This window comes from Mercurialis annua, linkage group LG3 (assembly GCF_937616625.2).
Source record: "Mercurialis annua linkage group LG3, ddMerAnnu1.2, whole genome shotgun sequence".
In the NCBI taxonomy this organism is placed as follows: Eukaryota; Viridiplantae; Streptophyta; class Magnoliopsida; order Malpighiales; family Euphorbiaceae; genus Mercurialis; species Mercurialis annua.
This window is the reverse complement of record NC_065572.1, coordinates 74,737,326-74,751,859: the sequence shown is the minus strand read 5'-3', so window position 1 is coordinate 74,751,859 and position 14,534 is coordinate 74,737,326. Positions and strand designations below refer to the sequence as shown.

Here is a 14,534-nt window from a genome sequence, read left to right as displayed (position 1 = left end):
TATTTTTTATTTATTCAATTCTCTATAATTGAAGTAAAGCAGACCAAAACGAGGCTCCATAATTGATGGCCGGCTCTTCATTGGCTTTTAAATAAATCTCATAATGCAAATAGAGTTGAATACAAGAAAAGTCAATAACTACACTTTATTAAGCATATCAATTAACGTAAGGATTGATCACATTGACTCACACCCTGCAATTTAGATCAATCAAAAAAATTCTACTTCCTTGTTATACACTTTTGATGATAGAGGGACTGTATCCATTCTGATCATCCCAGAACTTTGACCAAAGCATGACACCTCCATACTTAGGTGACCGTTTTATTACCGGAAGAATTTGAGAAGTCAAGACATCAGGTGGAATATACCCGCTTCCGGCTGCCTGTGGAGCTGCTGGTAAACCCAAAAATAATTTCCCTGTGCTGATGGAGTTGGTCCATCGATTCCAGGAATTAATAATGTTGGTGGTATTACCTGAACTATGCTGGCAGGGTGGGTTGTTATAGAACTGAACCCATATGTAGTCGAACAGGCCGGTATTAAGGGCGGTTCCTAAGTTCCGGTCAGGGAACGGACATTGAGGTGCTGCACCTAAATACACCTTCTTGCCTCTCTTGCTATATGCGGATAAGTAACTTGCAAGATCTTCCCAATGCTGTGTTGAACCCTGCTCGATATCAAAATCAATACCGTCCAATACAGCATTACCAAGCGGACGAGAAGGAGATTTCCCACCTAAGAAATTGTTCCACAGATAATCTGCTACGATTCGTGCATCAGCTTGAGAAGCAAGGGAATAATTTCCGATTCCTCCTCCGAGAGAAAGCAACACCTTGATTCCTTTCTTCTGGCAACTCGTGATGCCGCTGCTGATAATGGTGCAACCATTGGTAGCTGGATTACAATGGCCAGCAAGGTTGATTTCCGGGGTTTGACCGCCACCAAATTTGTTGAGGAAGGCTATGTTCACGTAAGAGTATCTCCCTGTAGCACAGGTCGATTCTAGTGTTCCTTCGTTGCCGTTTTGGCCCCAGTAAATGGAAATTCCGCCACAACGGGCGAGCGAAGGTGAAATAGACAAGAGTAATAGAAAAGAGAAGACAATGGTAACTGGGGATTTTCCGGCCATCGTTGTCATTACAGGTAAATGAACATAAATGGCAATGTAACTAAATATGCCAATAGATGGTCCCTTATATATAGGTAGCAGGCCAGCAGCTTTAGTGGAAAAATAACACCAGCACCACCGAAATTAATAAATAAAGGCAAGATACGACCTTCGACTTGGTCCTAATGCAATTTTTTAGGATCAATAGAAAAAATAAATCATAAATTTTAGTCCATTTTATAATTCTAATATAAATTTTTAATTTTAACAACTTAAATTTTTTTTTTTTATAATTCAGAATACCATAAAAAAAATGCTCAAAACATACATTGTGCCGGTGTCTATGTCAATATTTTTTAACAAAACTTTTTTCCAGTATTTTGAATTGTAAACAGTAATAGTTAATGGTTTAAAAAATCAAATTAAAATTATAAAATATGTTAAAGTTCATAATTTCTTTTTGGCTTAATTCCTTAAAAAAACTCCACCTTGCACTTTTTCTTCGTTTCTACCCTGACCTTGTAAAAACACCATTTGTACCCAATTTTGGGTTTTTATGTTTCATCTCTACCCAAAAGCATTAAATTATACCTTTTCCATTTGGAAAAGAGTTTAAAACATACTTTTTTCTATTTTAAAATATATAAATAAATCCTTAAACTTAAAAAATAATCAAATACATCCAAATAATTAATTAATTTTTTTAATTTGATAAAATAATAAAAAATTAAAAAAAATTATTATTATTTTTAATTTTTTTTTGTCGGAAATATTTTTAAAAAAGTTGAAAAAATTAAAAAAAATTCGAAATATTTTTTAAAAAAATTAAAAAAAATTATTATTATTTTTAATTTTTTGAAAAGATGGTATTTTTGTACTATTAATAACATTAATATCTAATTCGTATATAAGTTAAAAATGAAGGATTGTTTTAAACTTTTTTTCAAATGAAAAGAGTACAATTTAATGCTTTTGGGTAGAGATGAAACATAAAAACTCAAAATTGGGTACAAATGGTGTTTTTACAAGGTCAGGGTATAAACGAAAAAAAAATGCAAGGTGGGGGTTTTTTAAGAAATTAAGCCTTTCTTTTTTTTTGTTGCAATTTATCCATTCTTTTAGGCTTTTAAAAAATCTCAAAAACATTTCTCTTGGAAATACTCTTAAATCTAATTTTCAAGAGATAACGCACCCACGTACACATGAAAAGCATAATGTCAACTTCTTGAAAAAAAATAGCGAGTCAATTAGCAATAAGATGCTTCTGGATATGTACAAACAGGCAAATTTAGAGTATTTAATTAGCTAGATTTGCCCAATATGAGTTCAAAGTTAAGCTTCAATATCTCCTAACATTTTTAATAATTATGATGGGCATGATTATGGACGCCTTGTCACAACTCACAAGAGTGTTTTCAGTGCAAGGTCAAGAATGGAGCCATTGTAAATAGTTTAATAAAGGCTTAATAAAAAAAATCCACCTTTTGTCCCCTTTTCAAATGCACCCTGACGTTGTAATTTTGTCAATTTCACACTAATTTGTACCTTTAGTTTTCAATTCCACCCTCAAATATTAAATTGATCTCTTCTTCTCCATTTGAAAAAAGTTAAAATAAGTCATCCATTTTTAACTTTTTGTGTGAAAAAGAGTTCAAACGAGTACTTTATAAGGATTTTTATGAATTTTTTCCGATTGAAAAAAAGTCCAATTTGATTTTGAGGGTGGAATTGAAACCTAAAGGTGCGATTTAGGGTGCAGCTGACAAAATTGCAACGTCAGGGTGCAACTGAAAAGGGGCTTAAAAGGTGGAGTTTTTTTTTGATGATTAAGCCCTTTAGTAAATAGCAAAATCTATTTTCATTTTTCTTTTTTTTTTGATTGATTACATCGGCGAAAAATATATTGAATCCGAATTGAGGATATATCAAGACTTTTCAACAAAAAAAATGATACTATTTACGGCTTTTACAATTTTATTTTATTGCCTATCTTTTTTTAATACTTGTCTATCGTTTCTTTACAAATCTGTTTTTTCTACACAAATATTTATTAATCTTCTATTATAAAATTCAAAATTTAACTTTTATTACTTTAAAACTGTTATATAATTTTAATTTTATTTTATAAAATTCGAACAAACAACCGATTCAATTATTTAAATATCTTATTCTACGTCAGGTTACTAAAAATTATCATATTTTTTCTAAATTTTTACACTCATAACTACTTGATATTAGATTTATTTTGTCAAAAAAATTGATAATGAAGTTTATGCAATCACTAATAGAACATTATTATGCATAAATAGTCAATACATTAATTATAATGAATCTGTATAAATAAACGCAATACAGTAGAGTCATCCTTTTCACATGGATGAAAGAGAAATAGAAATTGTCAATGCTAATTTCCCATCTAGAAAATTTCTTTTATTTTACTCTATATAATTATAATACTAATTAGATAGGTATACACTAATTAAAACATAATTATATTATTAAACGCTGCCCTTTATAGATGAACTGTACCCGTTATCAAAAAACTTATTCCAGAGCATGACTCCTCCATATTTAGGAGAATTCTTGATAGATGGAAGAATCTGAGATATCAGAACATCTGCCGGGATAAATCCACGGCCTGCCTCAGGAGCCGCCGGTAGCCCCAAAAACACCTGATTTGATGGAATTGTGGTCCATTGATTATTCCACGAACTCAACAAATTGTTAGCATTATCAGTGTATTGACATCCAGGATTGTTATAGAACTGAACCCACACAAAATCAAATAGACCGGTGTTTATCGCGGTGCCCAATAGAGCATCGGGAAATGGACATTGCGGTGCAGCCGATAAAGAAACCTGACCGAACCCTTTAAGGGTTCTAGCAAGAACATCCCAGAATTGGTTCGAGCCTTTCTCGATATCAAAATCAATACCATCTAAAACTGCATCGCCCAATGGGCGCGTCGAAGAAGAACCGCCCAAGAAATTGTTCCAGAGATAGTTCGCGAGTTGAGTTGCGTCATCAGAAGATGAGAGAGAATAGGTAGGAGTAGCACCTCCAATAGACAGAAAGACTTTGATGCCTTGACCTTGACAAGCTCTAATATCGGAGCTGAACCTGGTACAAGTGTTGGCATCAGGGTTGCAATGACCTGCTAGGTTCAGCACTGGAGCTTGACCATTGCCAAAACCAGACAAGAAAGCTATGTTTACAATTTGATAGTTTCCTGAAGCACATGTGTCTGCTAATGTGCCTTCACCCCCATTTTGGCCCCAGTAGATGGTTATAGCTCCTCCATAACAAGGGCTGCATAAAGACAAAGCTAAAACGGCAAGAAGTAGCGCAAGAGGTTGCGAAGAATTACGGTCGGCCATTTCTATGGTGAGATTGGTTTGCAGTGATCTGATGTGTGTGATGTGTCTTATAAAAGGGGCAGAGGGTGAAAATTTATAGCTGTGGCCTGTAGGAGATAATGCGTGCTAAATGGTTCAAGGTAGAAAAGTCTAAGGTTAACACAAGAATTGCAATTCATTTACGAGTCTATTAGTCTTGTTAAGCCAATCAATCAATATCCATTGCTAAAGTATACACAAGTAATTTCTACATTATAACGTGTGCATAGGTTTTGTAGAAACACGTGACTCACTTGATATCTAGCTTCAATGACTTCAAAAATCAACTCCGATGACTCGGTCTGCTTCTAGTAAAAGTGGAGGAAAGTGTCTAAATGACTGGAGAAAAGACTTTTAGATTACGTGCAATGATCTTAGCCATCGAACCGTCGGTGTTACCTCTTCTCTATTAGGAGGCTCATCGACAATTAGTAGCTACGCAAGAATAATCTACTTTTACATCACTATTCTTTGCTATGTACTTGGCCTCGTTGTAAATTTCCATCCATTTCAGACCTGCATAGTCCAACTGTAGAGGCATAACCTAATCACCAATAATCTCCACAAGAGCAACAACCATCATCAAAATGGTGAAAACGATGAGTGTCCCTAATGATGATTTCACGTTCCGCAATCTTAGAAATAAGCTTGGCAGCCTCATGGCAGTCTCCACAAACACGAAGATTTTTCGTTATTCTAATTGGAGTTCCCGCTTTGGTGTTTAAAATAGCAAATGCAATAGCTAATTTCTCACTATGGACTGCTAGATGGCTGTCCTTATCCTCCTCTTCCACATCGTGAAGAGCGGAATCAGTATCCGGTGTGTAACCAAACTCTTTCATTTTACCAACTAATACATCCAACTGTTCATAGATCTCATTTGAATGTGGATGCGATCGGTCACCAGCAAGAAATGTCCGAACAGCATTGTTGTGCTCGACATTACTAATACCAGGTATTTTCTTGATTCCCTTGCTCTGCATAATTGACCTGACCGCTGCAACATCTGGCCATCTTCCAGCTTTTGCATAGATGTTGGATAACAAGACATAATAACCCGACTGCTCGGGATTCAATTGAAAAAGGTGATCAGCAGCCAGAATCCCAATGTTCATATTGGAATAAACTCGACAAGCACTCAACAAAGCCCCCCAAACTCTTTCATTGGGCTGTAGAGGCATCTGACTGATAAAGCCATAAGCTTCATCTATCTTTCCAGCACGTCCTAACAAATCTACCATGCAAGCAAAGTGTTCCAACTTTGGAATTATTCCATATACGGACATTAAATTAAAGTAATATTGCCCCTCTTTTAATAATCCAGCATGGCTGCAGGCTGCTAAAACAGAAACAAAGGCAATTGAATCGGGTCTCAAACCTGATTTCTGCATATCTTCAAACACTGCTACAGCATCACGACCTTGGCCGCTAATACCATAAGCAGAGATTATAGAAGTCCACGATACGACATCCCGAAACTTCATCTTCTCAAACACTGCTCTTGCATCCTGTAAACTTCCACATTTTGCATACATATCAATCAGTGCATTCTCCAAAAGCAAATTTGGAAAAAGCTTCTTCCTTCCCACATATTCATGAATCCGCCTTCCTATTGACACGGCAGAAAGATCTCCACAAGCAGGAAGAACACTAACAACACTGACAACATCAGGTTCAATACCGTTTTCTTCCATCTGTGCATACAGAGCCGCTGCTTTCTTAGGCATTGTATTATTCACGTACATAGCTATCATCACATTCCAAGAAATCCGACTCTTTTTTGCAAGCTTCATGAACATCTCCTCAACATACAAAACATTATCAGAAGACGTGTTAGTCACAGCTGGCAAAAGGCTAGCCATCGTGCAATCATCCGGTTTAAAATTAAAACCTTCCATTTCTCTACAAAGCTTCAACGCATCATTAAACCGTTCATTTAGTGCATATCCAGCAACCATAGAATTCCAAGAAACTACATCTCTACAAGGCATTTCATCCAACACTTGCCGCGCCTCATTCAAACACTTGCACTTCCCATACATAGCAATTAATCCATTCCCGACAAAAAGATTAAACTCAAGACCAACTTTCAAAACAGCAGCATGAATTTGCAAACCAACCCACAAGCTATCAGACCCAGAAGAAGCCTTTAATACACAAGGGTAAGTATACATATCAGGAAGAAACCCTTGACTGTACATAACTTTAAAAATACGCAAAGCAGCTTCATATAAACTATTATTAACATAGCTTCTAATCATAACATTGAAGAAAACAACATTTTTATCCGTAATTTCATCGAATACGCAGCGTGCAAGACGCGGTTCACCACAAGCAGCATAAGCTCTCATTAATTTAACCCCAATACACGGATTCCATCTCATAAATTGGTCATTCAAAACCTTAGAATGAATTATTTTAAGGATTCTAACATCTGGATATTGATCCAAAACCCTAATACATAAATCTTTCGTGAAATAAAGTTGCTTAGCAGTTGAAAAGTATCTCAGCAAAGAACCAATTCTTTTCATAAATTTTATTTTAATAGAAACAAAACGAGCTTACAAAAATATAAGAATACAGTCAAAATCCCTAATAAAAAAGTCAAAATTAAAAACAAAAATTGGCGTATCGCAATTCAATAGCCCTTGTTACCGCGAATTCTAGCTCTCATGTCAAGTTGGCCACGTTTGCAATTGAAATAAGTTTCTCTAAGTCCGACGCACTCACTTGAGATGCACGGTGTTTTCTCGCCGGCGCATTCTCTGTAGGGTCGCTTCTCAATTTTAACACAGTCCGATTCGCTCAAGCACTTGACGAGCTCCATCGCTAAACCCTTGCAAGATTTTGACATCTTTTTTAATCCCTCAATTTATGACGAATGCAAACCCTAACCAGACAATTAAATTAACCTCCAGTCTCCCGCGCCGTTGAATTTTGATTCGAGCAAATTTAAATTTTTTTCCCTAAATCTCATATATGGGAATAAGGTGCGTTTGCCGTTTGCCTTGTGCCACGTGGACGAGAGGTGACATGTATTTCGACGTGGTTAACACTAATGCCACGTCACGTGAAAAGTAAAAAGGGTCAATTCGCCATTTGAACTTTTGTCTCCGAATCAAACAAGTTACTTAACTTTTTTAATCAATTAGATCTCAAAACTTGTGCCTCGTTATCAAATAAATCAATCATTTAAAGTGTACAGATTATAGATTATTTGTACTTACTCTCTTAATTTAGGTCAAAGAATTCCTAATTTATATACTTCAAATGCGTTACTAATTTAATCCCGAGATAAAAGTGATTTATTTAATTCCGAGACAAAAAAAGAAAATTAGAATTTAATTAACTAAAAATTTAAACATAATAATTTATTTAAAACCGAGACACAAGTTAGGAAGCTCCGACTATTGTTACATATCTGCATAAGAAATTTTCGCTATAGTCTATACAAATGCTGAAATTCTGTAGTATGTTAATTAGGTTAACATTAGCACATAGATATGCATTATGCAATGCGCAACAAGTTGCTGGTTATTGTTGAGCATGTATTTGTCGTAAGTATATGAGAAATTGAGGCTTCATCATCAGTCATCTTGAAACAATGCCTTCGAAACCGGACCACATAAAGAAAATTCATTGTCTTGGCTTTCTGTATCACGTCTTCTAGTACTGCCTATACCCTTGTATGAGCGTTTCAAACCACTCATTGGGGTTTCGCATACCGAGTCGTAACTTAACCTTCCTTGTTCTTTTCTTTTCGAAACCTTCCGCTCCGACTTCTCTTTCGTCGATGTGGACTGTTTTGGCGCCCATACTCTCTGCAGATCTGGAGCCCAGCTAGTGAAAGATGCAAATCTACGAGCCCTTTGTCTCCGTTCCTGAGCTTCAACTACTTTAACAGCATGCTCCTTCTCGTTACTTTCTTGATGCTCACGTAAAAGCTCCTCTTCCGCAGAAACTGAAACATTGATTCTACTGTTCTCGTCGACTTCCTCTTTACTGTGTTTTCCTCTCCATGGTTTAGAACTGTCCTCACTATTGAGTAAAGATAGAGGCAATTCTTCCTCATCTTCGAACAGCAACAAATCCATTCTTTCATAGATTTTTTGAACCACCTCCCCCAGGCTTTCACAATACCTAAAAGTTCAGCAATCAAATTTATGATTAACATCCTTTTCTTTCAAACAATAATGGGATGCTCACATTTGGAACTAAGAAGGAGAACAAAGAGTTCCATCAATGTAAAACATATAATTCTCAACAAAAATGCATGTGGGTGATCCAACTAGACTCAGATTAATGCCTAGCTGAATTCAGTAAAATGTACACCATCAATACCATAATACTAAATTGTGCATTATCAATACCTGCTTTTAATGATCATTCCCACATACTTATCAAGGCTCCAATCTCCAAAAAAGCCTGCCTGCATTTGGCACTGAATGTTCTCCAAGAGCAAGCAAATTTGCTTCACAAACTTTTGCCTCGTAGACTCACCAACACTTGCTCCAACCTCTGAATGGAGTATCTCCATCCGAAACAAAATTTGCAATTCATATCTTGTGCCAATTAAGGGAATTACTATTGCCAATAATAAGAACATCACTGAACGGTTTATAGATGAAAAGCATAACAATAGAAACTATCAGGCTATAAGCAAATAAGATAAAAAGGATACTCTCTTACTATATTTCCTGGAATAAGTTTAGCTGATGCCTGAGAGGACTGATCACCATTTCTATGTGTAGTAACCAAGTCCTTAGGATCTTTTAGTAACAGTTTCGATAGCTGAACAGCGACTAACTCACTATCAGATTTTGCGACGTGGGTTTGAGAATCTGACATCATTTTAGTATCGTATTTTTGGTATAGCCAATTTATAGAAGAGTTAACCAGTCGATTTGCCAAAGATGGCAGGTCTACCTCTTCAGATTCAAGCCCTTGCCGGATTTTGTGGGGAAGATCATTTAAGAAACTTTCCAAAGATTCTGAGCAACATCCAACAGCAGCTTCATCCTCTCCTTTCGAGACCCCAGTCGTAGAGGCCTCTGCCACTGAGGAGCATGAAGCATTCATCCTTTCACATTCCTGTGGTAACTTGGTTAATCTATCATCTAAATCATTTCCGATGTCCTCTTGCTGCTTGGATCTCTCTGGCTCAGTCAAGCTACAATTGCTAGTTTTCTTAATCTGTTTCATCCAACATTTTAAAAATTTCAACTTCTTCGACTTGCTGCATCCCCTGGAAAAACATACATCTTCCAAATCCAAGTCAAAGTGCTCCAATGCTGCCTGACAAAAGGAAATCCATGTCATTTCCCGAAGCATTTTTAAACTCTTTTTATTCTTCTTCCTCTTACCATGACTCTCTTCAGCAGGCTTCTCTGTAGGTGAAGTCCCAGATTGAGAACCTACCAGTCCAATAGACGGGCTCAAGTCAAATTTAGGTTTTCTACTCTCAGTGTTTGTCTTCACAGCAAATTGACTCAAAGCTGTCCCGTCAACTTCACTGTTGGGGCTGCAATGATCTCTTGCAATGAAAAGGAGAGCTAAAGAAACAGTGAAAGGCTTCAGAATTCCTGTAAGTGAATCACCATTGCTATTTGAAAGAGATACTATAGCCCAATAATCTTCTTTATAGAGAAAACTCAAGAATATTTGCAAAATAGGTGCAGATTTTCTCGGTATAAGTTCACCCATTTCCATCTGCAGGATTTCAAGAACCCTGTTTTCAAAAAATTCACTACAACTTTCTTTTCTATCAGCAGAAACATCTGAAAACTCGCGCACAACAATGGGATCAGATAACAGCCTATCAAAGTTCACACATTTATCACTTTTTCTGACAGCCTTAACATGGAGCTTCATAATTCCATTGCTAAAATCTTCACATAACAATTTCGACGAGGTTCCAGAAAACACATTCCAATGCACCAATTCCAGATCACAACATTTACATTCCAAAGGCTTCCCATTAACATCCATTATTTCAAGATTAAGTTGCGCACGAGCTGGCTTAAGACTACAATCAAAACTAATTTTTTTCGGCGAAATTCCAATTCTCGGATAAATTAACCCAAAAGGAACTAAAGCAGAACCCAAAACTATACAATCACTCGAACAAAACCCCCATCCTAACTCCCGAAACCCCCTCTCAAAAACCCCGTCTTCATCAAATTCAACCTTACACCCACCAGTCTCATACCTCACATCAACCCAACTGAAATGAATATCTTTACTAACAAAAGCATCATTAACACTCTCAAAAACCTTACTAATACTCAATTCATCATCAAAAAACTCCGACAAACAATTCAAATACATACAAATCGGCGAAAACAAAACAACCAAATTACAATTCAAAACCATACCAGCCATAGAACAATCCGAAATCACCGGGTCCCACGCGTAATCATGAATCAGCTGACGCAAAGAGGAGGACAGATGAAAAGCGCGAGGGTTGGTACCCGGAATTGAAGATTTATTAAATGAAGATACAAAAGAATTGAGAAATTTTGTTAGGGATTGAAGGGTGGCGTTGGGGCGGTTAAATGAGAGCGAGAGCGACGGAATTGAGAGCTTGGAGGAGGATAGAAATGGAGAAATTGAAGAGAAGAAGGGCTTGAATGTAAATAAAGAATTTGAGAGTTGGGGGAAATTGAGAAGGTTTTTGGCAGTGGAGATGAGAGTGGTTAGGAATTGGTTAGGGTTTTGGAGGTGGAGAAATGGGGTTAGGTCAATTAGGAGAACTATGCGTTGAGTTTGGGCGTAGTTTGTGATTGAATGGATTACTGGTGCTGCCATTTTTGCATTTGAAGGGTGAGAAAGATGTTCAGATTTGGGGGAAATGGGAAGGAGAAGATACAGAGGAAATGAAGAGTAAACGACGTCGTGTAAGTTGATGGGAAAGCGCGGGAAAGAAAAAATGGCGGCAAGTAGCACTTAAACTTTTTTAATATATTATTAGATCCCTGTACTATAAAACTTTTTTAATTGAGTTCTTGTACTTTTATTTGTCAAAATTGAGTCCTACACTTTTAGTTTTGTAGACGTTAGGTTCATGCATTATGTAGTAAATGAATTGTGTATATTTTAGGGATGAGAAAAAAATCGGCTGGCCCAATTAACAATCAAACTAATAATTTCTGGTTCGGTTTGGTTATTAGTTTAGGTCTAGTAGGTTCAATTTTTGTATTGAAAAAAGTTCAGTATTGTTGGTTCAGTTTGAAATTTAAATTATCTAAATTAGTTGAACCAATGAATAAACAAAAAATTTTGTTTTTTTTATTTTTCTTGTATATATTGATTTTAACTGAACTGACCGAATAACCTACCTATTCGGTAGGTTCGGTTTTGAAATTTTTTCCTTTTTTATTTGGTCGGTACAGTTTTAAAATTAAACTTGATCGGTTCGATTTTAGCTATTCTGCCAAACGATTAATTTGTTTGGAATTGTCTGTTCGGTTTTGATCAAACTGGTCGAATGCGCACTCTTGTCCACGCGTCATTGGTGCGACCAAGATAAAAAAAATAAAATTAATCGGGTCTCTATAGATTTATTTTTGTTAAAAAAACAAGTCTCGTAGTAGGGTTTTTTTGGGTCTAATTTAAATCGTTAACACTATTTGTAACATATAAACCTAACTTTTATAAAATTAAAAGTATAAGGAATTAATGTATATAAGTTATAGCAGAGGGACTCAATTATGTGTTTTGCCAAGATCTTGCGACGTGTCAAAAAGAGAGTGGATCAAATCAGCTTGGTCACACCAGAGTATTACCTCCAAAAGAACACGAAGAAGAAGATAAACGAACTTCAAGAAATCTCCATCTTCATCACTCCTAAAATTCAATTGAATTTCAAGAATCCAAGAATCTAAATGAACAAATAAAAAACCCTAATCAAGAAACCAAATAAAATGTCATCAGTTACTTCAACTTCTCTACTCACTGCTCATTCACTATCTCCTAAATCTTTTCCCCCTTCAAGATTCCATCATTTTCCAATTTCACACCCTTCAAATTTCTCAAAATCCCTTTCACACCCCCAAACTTACATTTCAAGCAAAACCCTAACAGCAATTTGTTCTAAATCATCAGAAGCAGAGGAGGAATTGTCAGCTACTGAAGAAGATGAGTGGCTCAAGAAACTTCCTGACAAGAAAAAGCCTCTGTATTCTCATAGCTTGCCTTGCATTGAGGCTTGGCTTAAAGAATTAGGGTTTTATCAGAGCAAGGATGACCGTGCTGTTTGGTTGATTGAAAAGTTTGAGTGGAATGCCCAGTTATCTCTTGATATAACTGACTTATATATAAGGTAAAATGATGAGAATTTGTTTAGATTTTCAGTATTGTGGTTAATTTGAATACAATGTATTCACATTGTAATTGTATTTAATTAATGAGCTTGATTAGATGGTGAAATGATGTGTAATCATTAAGTTATGAAATTACTATGAATGATGATAAATTTATTTGAACTCTATAGTTTAGGCTTTAATTTAGGTGGTTTAATCATTGAAAAATAATAACCTACCTTTTTGACTTTTTCGTTTATGGTCCAAACTATCAAATTCGTCAATTTTAGCTCATTTCTCAATTTTTAATTTTGATTGTAGCCATTTGTTTAAATTGATGTGGAAAAAGGTTCAAATATGCCCTTCATGTTTGAAATTCTTGATAATAATCAGGCAAATTGGAACGGTATAAAGAAATATAAAGGGCGTATTTGAACTTTTTTATTTTAATTTAAATAAACGGCTGCAATTGAAACTGCAAACTGAGAAATGGGACAAAATAGACGTTTTTGAAAGTTTGGATCATAAACAAAGGAAGTCGAAAATGTGGGGTGTTTTTGGATGATTAAGCCAATTTAGGTTCTCTGTATAGTGTATTATGTGGTAGCTAAGCTATGTTATGTCTTGTGGTTAATTTGACAACTTTATGTTTCATGTTGTTGCTATTTCTAGTTGTGGTTGTTCTTTCTGGCTAGTGTTTCTTGCATCCACATGACAGTCTAAAGGATCAGTTTCATGTAATTTCATATTACATTTAATAAGTGGTAGGCCGGAAGATTTACAATTTTAAATCTTTTTGTAGAAACGGAAATGCGTGATTGATTGGTAGATACCTGTTAAATATCGTTTTAAAATTAATAATGGTGCTTTTCTGGTTTAGGTTGTAGTTCATAGATCAGTAGTGAAGATCGATTGCATAACGGTGTTGCTCACCTTGTAATCATGTCTACTTATTGAGCCTGATTATATGGGTGAAACTGTGTATAATCATGAAGTCATAAAATTATATGAATGATGATAAATTGATTTTAACTTTACATTCAGGGTAAGAATCAATCTAACCTAGATTTAACCAATAAGCTCACAGGCACCCGCTCAATATCTCTAACTACATTGGGTTAAGATTATATATATTTATCTTAGATATTGTTATGAATTATGGTTTCCATTTGTGATTAGAGGACTCAGAAGAAATACTAGATTGGCATCATCAGTTTATCTAGGTGTGGCTGATAAGACTTTAAATTTTTGATACAGGTATTTGAAGAGTGGACCAGGTAATCTTGAAAAGGATGTTGAGAGGAGATTCAGTTATGCATTGAGCAGGGAGGACATTGAGAATGCTATACTTGGAGGACCATAGAGAAGTTGAGAAGAACAATATTCTTGCCATTCTATGTTCTAGCCATCCATAAGAATTTAATTTCTCCAGGAATCGCATTTGTTGTCATATCACCAAGTATGTCATAACTAAATCTCCCATTTTTGCAATTTGCTGCTCTGTGCATTTACAACATCAGCTGTGCACCCACATTTTGTGTACACTTTCGTGTATATGTAGAATCGGAAGGAAAATATCACAATTTTTAGGTTTCTTGTTTCTGCTTGCATGATCTATATGTATGCGTTTTTTATTCAAATAACATTACGCACATTAAATATGCTCTTTTCAAGAACTATCTCTGCTCTATAGACACCATAAGGCGAATCTACTGAAAAGACAATATG

General features: G+C 35.7%; 6 protein-coding genes across 6 annotated transcripts; 1 reads left to right on the top strand and 5 right to left on the bottom strand.

Moving 5' to 3' along the window:
• Window positions 1-80: 80 nt before the first annotated feature.
• On the bottom strand, window positions 81-1,191 carry LOC126673211 (hevamine-A-like). Its single transcript, XM_050367237.2, has one exon. It carries the CDS (start codon window positions 1,139-1,141, stop codon window positions 233-235), a length of 909 nt encoding a protein of 302 aa, XP_050223194.1. The 5' UTR covers window positions 1,142-1,191; the 3' UTR covers window positions 81-232.
• A 2,189-nt stretch (window positions 1,192-3,380) lies between these two features.
• On the bottom strand, window positions 3,381-4,590 carry LOC126674225 (acidic endochitinase-like). Its single transcript, XM_050368642.2, has one exon. The coding sequence runs from the start codon at window positions 4,486-4,488 to the stop codon at window positions 3,610-3,612; it is 879 nt and encodes a 292-aa protein (XP_050224599.1). The 5' UTR covers window positions 4,489-4,590; the 3' UTR covers window positions 3,381-3,609.
• A 28-nt stretch (window positions 4,591-4,618) lies between these two features.
• On the bottom strand, window positions 4,619-7,069 carry LOC126674224 (putative pentatricopeptide repeat-containing protein At3g49142). Its single transcript, XM_050368641.2, has one exon. The coding sequence runs from the start codon at window positions 7,035-7,037 to the stop codon at window positions 5,055-5,057; it is 1,983 nt and encodes a 660-aa protein (XP_050224598.1). The 5' UTR covers window positions 7,038-7,069; the 3' UTR covers window positions 4,619-5,054.
• LOC126674227 (uncharacterized) lies at window positions 7,013-7,476 on the bottom strand. Its single transcript, XM_050368643.2, has one exon. It carries the CDS (start codon window positions 7,358-7,360, stop codon window positions 7,145-7,147), a length of 216 nt encoding a protein of 71 aa, XP_050224600.1. The 5' UTR covers window positions 7,361-7,476; the 3' UTR covers window positions 7,013-7,144.
• Window positions 7,477-7,846: 370 nt separating this feature from the next.
• On the bottom strand, window positions 7,847-11,420 carry LOC126675231 (uncharacterized). The gene is made up of 3 exons (XM_050369840.2): window positions 9,188-11,420; window positions 8,877-9,068; window positions 7,847-8,646 (listed from the first exon to the last, which is right to left on the bottom strand). Exons 1-3 carry the CDS (start codon window positions 11,311-11,313, stop codon window positions 8,094-8,096), a joined length of 2,871 nt encoding a protein of 956 aa, XP_050225797.1. The 5' UTR covers window positions 11,314-11,420; the 3' UTR covers window positions 7,847-8,093.
• An 850-nt stretch (window positions 11,421-12,270) lies between these two features.
• LOC126673731 (uncharacterized) lies at window positions 12,271-14,416 on the top strand. Its single transcript, XM_050367977.2, has 2 exons — window positions 12,271-12,826; window positions 14,064-14,416. The coding sequence occupies exons 1-2, from the start codon at window positions 12,429-12,431 to the stop codon at window positions 14,167-14,169; spliced, it is 504 nt and encodes a 167-aa protein (XP_050223934.1). The 5' UTR covers window positions 12,271-12,428; the 3' UTR covers window positions 14,170-14,416.
• Window positions 14,417-14,534: the final 118 nt, after the last annotated feature.

Bases quoted from the DNA above. Each gene is read 5' to 3' on its own strand.
- LOC126673211 (XM_050367237.2), bottom strand. From the start codon at position 1,141: ATGACAACGATGGCCGGAAAATCCCCAGTTACCATTGTCTTCTCTTTT.
- LOC126674225 (XM_050368642.2), bottom strand. From the start codon at position 4,488: ATGGCCGACCGTAATTCTTCGCAACCTCTTGCGCTACTTCTTGCCGTT.
- LOC126674224 (XM_050368641.2), bottom strand. From the start codon at position 7,037: ATGAAAAGAATTGGTTCTTTGCTGAGATACTTTTCAACTGCTAAGCAA.
- LOC126674227 (XM_050368643.2), bottom strand. From the start codon at position 7,360: ATGTCAAAATCTTGCAAGGGTTTAGCGATGGAGCTCGTCAAGTGCTTG.
- LOC126675231 (XM_050369840.2), bottom strand. From the start codon at position 11,313: ATGGCAGCACCAGTAATCCATTCAATCACAAACTACGCCCAAACTCAA. The intron at 9,069-9,187 runs GTATCCTTTTTA...AATTGGCACAAG, and splicing joins CCAGGAAATATAGTAAGAGA to ATATGAATTGCAAATTTTGT. The intron at 8,647-8,876 runs GTATTGATAATG...CTGAACTTTTAG, and splicing joins GGAATGATCATTAAAAGCAG to GTATTGTGAAAGCCTGGGGG.
- LOC126673731 (XM_050367977.2), top strand. From the start codon at position 12,429: ATGTCATCAGTTACTTCAACTTCTCTACTCACTGCTCATTCACTATCT. The intron at 12,827-14,063 runs GTAAAATGATGA...TTTTTGATACAG, and splicing joins ATAACTGACTTATATATAAG to GTATTTGAAGAGTGGACCAG.